This window comes from Rhagoletis zephyria, unplaced genomic scaffold (assembly GCF_001687245.7).
Source record: "Rhagoletis zephyria isolate East Lansing unplaced genomic scaffold, Rhagoletis_zephyria_1.1 Rzeph_scaffold_12770, whole genome shotgun sequence".
Lineage (NCBI taxonomy): Eukaryota > Metazoa > Arthropoda > Insecta > Diptera > Tephritidae > Rhagoletis > Rhagoletis zephyria.
This window is the reverse complement of record NW_016169843.1, coordinates 1-11319: the sequence shown is the minus strand read 5'-3', so window position 1 is coordinate 11319 and position 11319 is coordinate 1. Positions and strand designations below refer to the sequence as shown.

The 11319-nt window shown below is 33.1% G+C and overlaps 1 protein-coding gene and 1 long non-coding RNA gene across 2 annotated transcripts; both read left to right on the top strand.

Annotated features, from left to right (window-relative positions):
- Positions 1-1047: 1047 nt before the first annotated feature.
- LOC108377823 (uncharacterized) lies at positions 1048-1395 on the top strand. Its single transcript, XR_001849364.1, has 3 exons — positions 1048-1132; positions 1189-1260; positions 1319-1395. It is a non-coding gene; the product is annotated as an uncharacterized LOC108377823 (long non-coding RNA).
- A 733-nt stretch (positions 1396-2128) lies between these two features.
- On the top strand, positions 2129-3157 carry LOC108377822 (uncharacterized). The gene is made up of 4 exons (XM_017634117.1): positions 2129-2174; positions 2233-2309; positions 2680-2748; positions 2978-3157. The coding sequence occupies exons 2-4, from the start codon at positions 2238-2240 to the stop codon at positions 3155-3157; spliced, it is 321 nt and encodes a 106-aa protein (XP_017489606.1). The 5' UTR covers positions 2129-2174; positions 2233-2237.
- The last annotated feature ends 8162 nt before the right edge of the window (positions 3158-11319 follow it).

Sequence of the window (11319 nt, the reverse complement as noted above, 5' to 3'; positions counted from 1 at the left end):
ACAAATTTTGGAATGGTTTCTCAATTCCCCTTGGATCCTATGCACCTTGTCGACTTAGGTGTGACTAAAAAACTGTTAAATCTGTTACTCAAAAAAGGAAATATTACCTAAATGAATGAAAAATTTAATTTCGTTTCTCATTGGGTACCATCTGAGTTCGGAAGGGTGTGTAGAAATTTAGATGATATCGGGAATTGAAAGTCCACAGAGTATAGGCAATTTTTGTTGTATTCGGGAATATTCGTTTTTAAAAAAAAATTTGATGACGATTTATTTTATCATTTTATTTTATTGCATGCCAGTATACGCATTCTCTCTTGTGAAAGGTCCTACAAAACTGAGACCAATATAGTAAAAGGATTATTGCAAGATTTTGTTCGTTTGTTTGGAAATATATATGGCGATCATTTGATAAGTTTTAATATTCATGGCCTTCTTCATTTACCTGATTGTGCTAAAGATTTCGGACCATTAGATTCTTTCTCCGCCTATAAATTAGAAAATTTTATGCAACGTATGAAAAAAATTATAAAAAGTCCCACTAATATATTACAGCAACTATTTTTAAGACTCGAGGAAAGAAAAAGTTTAGAACAAAATCAATTAAAAATTGGACAATTTTCGATTAATCCTAAGAAAGAAAAAGACTCATTTTGTTTTAGCGAAATCACAGGACCTTTTAAAGTTATAGAGTCGCGTTTAGAATCGGGAGAAGAGATAGTAATTGGATACAGTTTTAAAGAATTAAGTAATTACTTTAGTGAACCCTTTGAATCTTTTTCTTCTCTTGGTATTCAACTTGCAAGTGAAAAGAAAAATTTCCAAAAGTATTATTCAGTACAAATATTTTTGTGTTCCATTTGAAAATAAATTTATCTTAATTCCCGTTCTTCATCACTTCTTTCACGGCTTTTCGAACTAGTTATGTTTCATTAAATCGCTTAATATTAAAAATCTAAGTCTTATACTACTAATAATATTTTTTTGTTTTCAATACTTTACATGAAATTCCCATTAGAGAAATGGACAAATTCCATTATTTTCGGGGATTCTGAACCGGTCGCCTCCACATCAATGGGAGCAAGGAAGAAGGTGAAGCTTTCCTCCTATTTAAACTTCGCTTCTCATCAAGGTAAATTGTGATTAAGATAAATATTAATTAAGTGTACTAATGAAATCTATTTCAAGTTATGAATTCACAATTGGACTAGAGTACACCGTTAACCGAGTCTTCTCCGCCGGTGTCGAATCCCAATAAAGGTAAAAGGAAAACCATTTGTTTAAATATTTTAACTTATCTATTCTTCCATCGTTACAGATGTAATGGAGATGTTGCATCATATTTTTAATAAACAGTGTGACCTAGAGGCCCGGATGGACAAGATAGAAGAGAATGTATGTAATTGCCTCTCATTTTGTTCATTTATTCCCAAATGTACAGGCTTACCGGGTAAGTCATCCTGATATTTAAGGACATTTATTATATAGGTCACTTCTCATTCAGCTAGTCATTACCATTTCATTAATTAGAAATGACCTAAATGAATATCCTTAAGTATCTAGGACCACTTTCCCGGACCCTGTATTGATTTCAATATATACTCCGAAAAAAGTCAGCTAAATATATTGCTCTCAACACATGATTTGGTAACTATAACCAAATAATGTAGCTATAATCAAATCATGTGTTGAGAAAAACATATTTAGTNAGAGGCCCGGATGGACAAGATAGAAGAGAATGTATGTAATTGCCTCTCATTTTGTTTATTTATTCCCAAATGTACAGGCTTACCGGGTAAGTCATCCTAGATATTTAAGGACATTTATTATATAGGTCACTTCTCATTCATCAAGTCATTACCATTTCATTAATTAGAAATGACCCCAATGAAAATGTCCTTAAGTATCTAGACCACTTTCCCGGACCCTGTATTTATTTCAATATATACTCCGAAAAAAGTCAGCTAAATATATTGCTCTCAACACATGATTTGGTAACTATAACGAAATAATGTAGCTATAATCAAATCATGTGTTGAGAAAAACATATTTAGTTGACGTAACTAAACTGTGTTTTACGTGTACATATGTATGTTATTTATACAATTTAGATGATCCAAANCAGAGTACACCGTTAACCGAGTCTTCTCCGCCGGTGTCCAATCCCAATAAAGGTAAAAGGCAAACCATTTGTTGAAATATTTGAACTTATCTATTCTTCCATCGTTACAGATGTAATGGAGATGTTGCATCATATTTTTAATAAACAGTGTGACCTAGAGGCCCGGATGGACAAGATAGAAGAGAATGTATGTAATTGCCTCTCATTTTGTTCATTTATTCCCAAATGTACAGGCTTACCGGGTAAGTCATCCTGATATTTAAGGACATTTATTATATAGGTCACTTCTCATTCAGCTAGTCATTACCATTTCATTAATTAGAAATGACCCCAATGAAAATGTCCTTAAGTATCTAGACCACTTTCCCGGACCCTGTATTTATTTCAATATATACTCCGAAAAAAGTCAGCTAAATATATTGCTCTCAACACATGATTTGGTAACTATAACGAAATAATGTAGCTATAATCAAATCATGTGTTGAGAAAAACATATTTAGTGGACGTAACCAAACTGTGTTTTACGTGTACATATGTATGTTATTTATACAATTTAGATGATCCAAAAACCTGACATGTTGACACACCATAAAGCCGTTAGGAAGACTAAAGTTCTCAACAAGAAGGTGCATCAAATAATTTGCAAAATAAGTGGAGAGACTGGAGAGGATCTCCATAATGAGCTCAACGACATCCTGCCTATGATGTCCATTGACGCAGTCTTTGACATGGAGGAGAAGCTCCATGATACAACCTACCAGGACGCGGTTGTAAGTATTCTTTTATCTGTATATTATATCAAATAAAACACCTCTTTGAGGTAAAATTTTNGAGACAAAAGTTCTCACCAAGAAGGTGCATCAAATAATTTGCAAAATAAGTGGAGAGACTGGAGAGGATCTCCATAATGAGCTCAACGACATCCTGCCTATGATGTCCATTGACGCAGTCTTTGACATGGAGGAGAAGCTCCATGATACAACCTACCAGGACGCGGTTGTAAGTATTCTTTTATCTGTATATTATATCAAATAAAACACCTCTTTGAGGTAAAATTTTCGAGTGACGAAAGCTGAACTAGAAACACAAAATTTATGATATCAATTTCGTGACTGCCTTTGAAACGTACGGAAAACCTTTTTTATTCATACGAATCGTTGCAAAAGTTCTGTTTTTATTTTGTGTTTCTAGCAGTAAACGGAATTTCGCAACGTTCCGAATAAATAAAAAAAGATTTTCCGTACGTTTCAAAGGCAGTTAAAAAATGCGTATAATTTTCGTCACGAAATTGATATCATAAATTTTGTGTTTCTAGTTCAGCTTTCGTCACTCGAAAATTTTACCTCAAAGAGGTGTTTTATTTGATATCAATTATTTTGGAGTAGCATATTTAAAATCGACGGAAATTCATAACAATAATCTAAATGTTTTATTTTTCTCAAACAAATTGCTAAAATATTATCTTAATCTAAATTATGTATTCAAATCGATGTGTCCATTGAAACACATAATTGTTCGAATACGGAATAAAGCGAAAAGAATGATCATATCCTTTGTATTCGAAAAAATAAAAAAAAATATGAGATATGATAGAAACCTATGAACTTGGTACCAACTATGGATACAATAAACAACTATATTCGTATGATAGTCTCGTAGTTTATTTTTGTTAAGATTTCTACCGGGTGTGGGGCGCACACATGTCATTTTTTTGAGAAGTTTTACTTCTATCACGTGTACGCTGTTGCACTCGTGCTATTAAACTAATGCTTTTTTCTCCAGTAGTTTTGATCAGTGGCAATTTATACATATGTATGTAAGTAGTAGCGGCACATTGGGTGATCTAAATGCATTCATACGTACATATTTATGTACAACTATAGGTAATATTGTACGCGTCTTCCCAGGTTGGTTAAGTGCGGGTGATAAACCCATGTAGCATATTTAAATACTGTGTAGATACCTGCAAGTAAAGTGGGGGAAAATGTTACAATTTCGGCATGTGACTGAAAAAAACTATAAAATACACATAAATTGTGGCTTCCAAGACATGTACGAAGTGATTAGCACAGCTGCATCCTTCAACTTGCCAACTCGCGGGAAATTCCCCAACTTGCAGAGAATTTCGGTTTAAGTGGCAATCGGGGAATGGGCAATTTTTTTCGGGGAACTGGGTATGTTATTTGTATATCTTAAAGTAACCAAATTAGATGACTTTGTTAATTTTTAACCATTTGACCCTTTTTGGAGCGACATTTTTTCAATTTGAGTCGCAATATCTCCACAACAAGCGTTTTCTCAGATATAAGCTATATACCAGATGAAAGCTAAGATTTTGGGCTAGACTTGTGGAAACCTAGAATAAAATCGACTGACCAGTTCTTGAGAAAATTTCCGAAATGTATATTTTCAGCAGCCCGATTTTTAGTTTTCAGGCGATCACATTATGACATATTTATATTTTATAAACGCAAAAGACAACGTTAGATAGCTTGTTTTAAGACCCTTCTACCGATATCCACATCAATGACATGGACTGAGTAGTGTGGCCTCAGTGGTAGTTTAAAAAATCGCCTTTTTTCGAATTTCAGGCAGCAGCCGCACCCACAAAGGCATACGAATCAAGACATCCTGGAACAAACCTTCTTAGTTTTTTTTGTACTTTAATTCCTGAAAGTTTGAACAAAATTAAATGATGGTACGTACAGACGCCACATACATACCAAAGCATCTCGTAGTGGAGACACGAACCAAAACACATTTACCTCTATATCCTTCCAACTAGTAGCCGGAACTTAATATATGAGGTATTGTTTGAAAGGTATTGGCCTACAGAATAACACTAAATATGTTGGGTGTACCCACACGCCCCCTTAAACCGGCAAAAGAAAAAAAACGTGTTTTGATTCGCAACACTTTAGCCTAATTTTTAAGAATCCGGTTAATCGTTTATGAAGCTTGAATACATTTTCTGGACACACTCTGCAAGACCTTTCCAACGATATCTCAAACATGTCGATTGGACGTCTGGATAAAAACTTCCAAATCTCGTGTATATATAAGAGAGTCCTTTCAGCATGCTACTGTGGCTGCTTTCGTCACTCGCGCGAACTGCCGTGCGCTGTGATTCTTCTTTCCTGATTTTGACCATTACCACCAGTGCAGAAAATATCAGGAAAACATTTCAGATCTAATGCCATATCACGGTTGTTAATATTTTCATCAATTACTTTCAAGAGTTGATACACAGTGGCAGACTCAGTATTCGCATCGGTTTGCATTATCGGATATATAGACATATTTTCATAAAAATCATCACAAGCATCCTTTTGTGTCAGCATTTTCTTTTCACTTGGTACATGCATTTCAACTTCATTTCCAACATCAACATCATCTCGAACATCGTCCTGGAAATTTTAACCTGAAGTGGTTTCAGAAATATTATCAACTACAACTGTAACATGGTCCAGCAGTGTTTCGACATTATGAGGAAGAACAATATCAGAGTATAATGGATTATATTCTTTGAGCCATTTAAGGGCCATATAAATCTTTTTGACATCTACCATAGATTGCCACATGTGCTTCTTATCGTTCGGAATCCCGTGGACAATTATAGTGAGATCTTGATTTTTTAAAATGGCCTCCGTTGGATTTGGAAGCTTATTTAAACTATTTGCAAGGGGCAGTGGCAAATGGAAAACTCTTCCTTTAATTTTCTTAATTACATCAGAGTTCGGCCGTCGTTTATTATGTCCGCCCATGACAGTGTCCATTCGTGCAACCACTTGGAAAAGCTTTGGCACGATGGATAAACAATTTCTCAAATTCATTTAGTGAAGATATGCATTCAGGAATAGGATCAAATTGTAAATTATTTAAGAAACAAGTGGGTGGCAAGATGTTTTTCTTAAATTTTTGTAAGCAATAATTGCATATACGGTGAGTAAACACCCACAAATTGTCTGCATAATGCTCTAATAGATCTATAAATATAGGATATTTTTCATGCAAATTAAGTGAAATTTGCTGCAATTGGGAATTGGTACACAAATTCAAACAGGAAATACATGAGTGAATGGGCCAATCACTTTCCTTATTTCTGAGAGCTTCAAAAGCATTTCGGTATTTGTCATAGATTTCACTTTCCTCGTTGAATGAAAAAGTTTCGACTGAAAAACCCCTTGCTTTCAAATTTATAGCTGCGCCAACATTTTTTAGTTCTTCGAAATTTGCTACAATCAAGGAAGTTTTCAATTGTTGGCTTTTCGTAACTCATGTCGAATTGAATACAATAGGGCTATTCGCGATTCGGTGCATAAGAGCTGACAAATTTATGCAATTGCAGAAATATGCCATGGATTGTGAGCGACCTTTATTAAACTGTCATGGTAAAGCTTTTGCAAAACAATTTTTGTGCATCAGCTTTGGTTTTGTTTATGAATGCAATGCATAGCATTTTTATGCTATGGATTTTCGGTATTGCAAATTTGCCAAGCCATGACAAATGCAAATGCGTGTATTTTGTTTGTGTATTGCAAATAATTTGCAATACAAATTTGCAATGCAATGATGCTAGGCCATTTGCACCGGATCGCGAATAGCCCTAATATTTTTACTACTTGTCTAATAAAGGGAAAGTGAACAGATATTCGACGCAAGAACAACAAAACTGAGTTACAGTTATCTTCTTTTTCATAGCAGAAAGATGAATGACCCAAATTTAGCGTTCTCATATTTAAGAAAATAGAGTGCATGCAATTTTCCTCATTACATTTGCAATAGGGCTTTTTATTCTTTGAATAATGAGCCCCATTATTTGTGCACACATCAACAATTTCGATGAATTGACCTATGTCTGAAGGTGTCAAATTGATGAAAGATGATATGAATGACTTAAATCGATTCGATATAACCTGCTTGTCGAAATTGCAGATTTCAATATTACAAACCCATTTGCCTGTTGTTTGCTGATTTTGAAAAATATTTTCAACTCTGCCATCACAGTCTGTAATTAAGCTCACATTTGGATTCACTGGGTTATACATTGCACTTGCAAAATAAGATTCAGAGTGACGCGTATGCAATGATGGACCAACCAAAGCAGCGAATACTTGATTACCATCAGTCATAGAATCCACTATACCATCAATCCATCAATACTTTTTCTTGCTTTTTTTTCTAGCTCTAATCTCTATCAATCTGTTCTCTCGGTCCTCAGTGCTTTCGAAATTCCGCATAATGCGTATACGCTGGGCGTTACTAGCAAGCCTTTTAGTTCTTTAAATGGGGGCCTCAGAATTTCGAGCAAGGCGTGACTGTTGGGCCTTATCAGCTAGTCTTTGAGCTGTTTGTCCTTGGTTTTCTAAATTTGGCGCTTTTTGAATAGCATTGCTAATTTTGGATCGGCGTTTATTTATGGAATCATTTCGATTTCGATTGGTTTTTTGCTCGCCACTTTCAATTTCACGTAAAGACTGAATGCGTGATCGTTCATTCGAAGCTAAAATTTCTGTATTAAATGCTCTCTTTATTTTTTAGAAATTCTCTGTTATTACTTCTGGCAGTTTTCTTTTCCACCCACATGGCTCTAAGTATGAATAAACAATTCCGAGTCTCAATGCCCACTTTTACTTTACAGTTAACCAAGAGATGATTAGCGAAATCTGTAAGTGATTCATGCATGCATAAAACGGCAACACCCCTTTCATCAATAGGATAATCATCACAGTCGTTGTTGTGTGAATGAAAAAAAAATATTTTCCTTTGGAAATAAAAATGGCAAAGGTGTATGCGTTACATGTGAATATAAAACGGGTAATTCCAATTGTACAAAAATAAGTCACTGAAGCAGATATTTCTTCTAACGAACATACATAATTTCATTAGACTCGTTTAGTGTCGTATCATTGCTATAGAAATGATAGAGCGAATTATTAATCAAAGCGTGAGGGTAAACTTCATGAAGTTCCAGGAAGTTTAAACTATTAGGATTTCGTGTTTTCGATACCAAGTACAAATTATCACCCGCAGATAAAATTCTATCTAAATCTGAACTAGACAATTAACAAAACTACAAATTTCATTAAAAACTAATGCTATACACGAAATAGGCATACATTGGTTACCACGAGATATGTCTGAAAAACTAACATCGTTTTGATTGAAAGTCCCGGCTACTGTACCTAATTCCATAACTAAGCGTTCTGCTTTTATCGTTGCTGCAATATCAATTGAAAAGTTACTCACCTTTGACTTCTTTGATCTGAAATTCTCTTGAATATGACTACGCTTCTTCGGACGACCCATTTTAATACAAGTAATTTTTTTTTAATTCGGTTAAAAATAGATACACACACGAACGCACAAAAAAATATGGGACACAGTAACAAACGAAAAAACCAAGAGCAATGATGGAAATAATTAAAACGTTCACAAATCAAAAATAATTTTCGGAATTATAAAAAACGCACAAAATGATGTATTTATGTAAGTTGGTATAAAAAAGATCGGGAACAAATGCAGTTAGGCTCCAAATCTCAAAAAACAAAGAAAAATATTGGAATCGATAGAGATGATTGAGCTGAGTATAACGGTATACTTCTTTTTTTGGGCAAACAACAACAAAAATTATCAAAGGTTAAAGTTCAAAATAAGCAATTTTTTAAATCAAGATTTTTCAATGGATTTTAAAAATTTTGATCTCATTTAATAGGAAATTTGATTCCCTTTAATTTGGTATACGTACTTTATATATATGTTGTATAGTTCTTACAAAAATTGAATTAATGTAAAAGAATTATAAAAAAAAGCTTACAAACCCTAAGTGAGGCCGACGCCGCCTACGCAGAAAGGTGTTCTCTGCAAAAGGTGTTCAGTGCCTTTTCTTCGCAACACAGTTGCTTATTTTGAACTTTAGCCTTTGATAATTCTTGTTGTTGTTGTTTGCCCTAAAAAAGAAGTATACCGTTATACTCAGCTCAATCATCTCTATCGATTCCAATATATATTTTTTTTAATTTGAGATTTGGAGCCCAACTGCATTTATGCCAAAGATCGTCTCAATCGAATCATACAAGTGCAAAATGAGTGCGATTGTTGTATTTATTTGTATCCAAATGACACTTGTTTTTTCAATGCAAAGCAAAACCGAACGATCAAACAACCGTGTAAATTGATCCTACACACTTTATTATGCAAAATTGCCGAAAATTATAGAATCACGTTGAAAGATGAAATTCAAATGACCAAATAAATGTGTAGGAAATTCAGGGACAAAGATTCTACAAAGAGTTGTAATAACGGACATGCACATTACGTAATTTTTTCGACATCAGTAATGAACAGCGCTCCCAGCAAGAACAGTCCCGGTCGCGTTACCTAGTGACATGACCGGCCCGCATTCCTTTCAACACGGCACAAGACCTTGCTCGTTTCTATCACTTTGTTAAGAGCATTGGGCAAAATGTGCAAAAGTTTTTGTATACATGTGATCCTATCACCTTCTTACACACATGTTTGGCCTAAGGCTTTTAGTATATATCTATCCTTGTTGCACTCATTGGTTTTTAGGTCTTTTTTAAAAGAGATTTCAGAAAACTCGTACTTAGCGCGTATTCGGAAAATGCCGCCGTAGCCCAATGGTAGAACATCTGCCTAGTAATCTGAAAACCCGAGTTCGAACCAGAAACTTTTTTAATTTTTTATTTATTTAATTTTTTGTTATTAAAAAATTATGTACGAAGATTTAATAAAACTAAATATGCCTAAAATTGAATAAACTAAAGTAATAATGTATATTATGTATTAAATTAATATTTCACTATATACATAACACTATATACATATAATACAATTACGATTTTCAATATATTTTTTACATAAAAACTATATACATTTATACATATGTAAGAAATTCACACTGCATATACCTATTTATAGTTACAGCAAATTAGTTTAAAAAGATATTTTAATTTTTTTCTAATATGTTTTACATTTGTACGACCACCTTTCTATACTGCTAACTATACAGTATATTTGTGTGGTATATTTAAATAAAAGATTTATGAAAAATATTTTAAATAGAAAACATTGTGAATATTACAAAACTACGCTCGAATGATCTTTTTTAAATATTCGCAATGTTTTTCAAGTTAATTTACTTTGTTTTGCTTTTATATAAAAATAGTCTCCAAGCTTTAACCAAAACCATATAAACCGAAGGGTCAAACGTCATACAAAATTTGTGAAAATTCAACAAATGTTCATAAAAATTTCGAGCTTTTTAATCTGAATTTTTAAAACATATCTGGGTAATCAGTTTTATAGCCCATAAAATTTTAGTGCAAGTTTCAAGCGTCTAAAAAATTTGCGTTGAAAAAAGTACAAAAATCCGTAAGCAAAAAAAATGCGTTTCCAACCCAAACTTTACAAGGGATGACGGAAATTCGTTCCAAAATAAATAATCTTACCACCCAGTCGGAAAAATCAACCAACACCAAAAAACATTATTAAAAATCAACGCGATTTTGGACTTCGTTAGACTAAAATTGTATGGGCTATAAAACTGCATACCCAAAAATGTTGTAAAGATTCAGATTAAAAAAACTGTAAATTTAGAAGAAAATTTGTAGAATTTTCCTAAATTTTGTGTAAAATCTGACACTTTGGGTTATATGGTTTTGGTAAAGGCTTGGATAATATTTTTATAGAAAAATAACCAAAAAACTTTAACTTGAAAAACAATGTGAATATTAAAAAAAAAAATAACACGTGAACACTTGTTTGAGTCACTCTATATGTAGATGCATATGTATACATATCATATACAATTAATATAATTAACAATATACAACATTAAATATAAATAAAAATATAAAACATTAGAAAATCCTAAATATCTTTTTAAACTTAATTACACATTTAAGTTGAAGCACTGTTAACTAAATTTAATTTATTTATTTGCACCTAAAACACAAGTACAATTTTTAATATATGTACATACATAAATTGTACATACATGTACATATAAGTATAATTTTAATCTTAATCTTAATCTTAATCTTAATAATATTATAAATGTGAAAGTAGCGATGTTTGGATGTTCACGCTTCTGTTCCTCAATCACGTGAGAATGGCAAGACGGATTTTCTTGAAATTTGACATCCAGACAGCTAATAGTCTGGAAGGAAGTATAG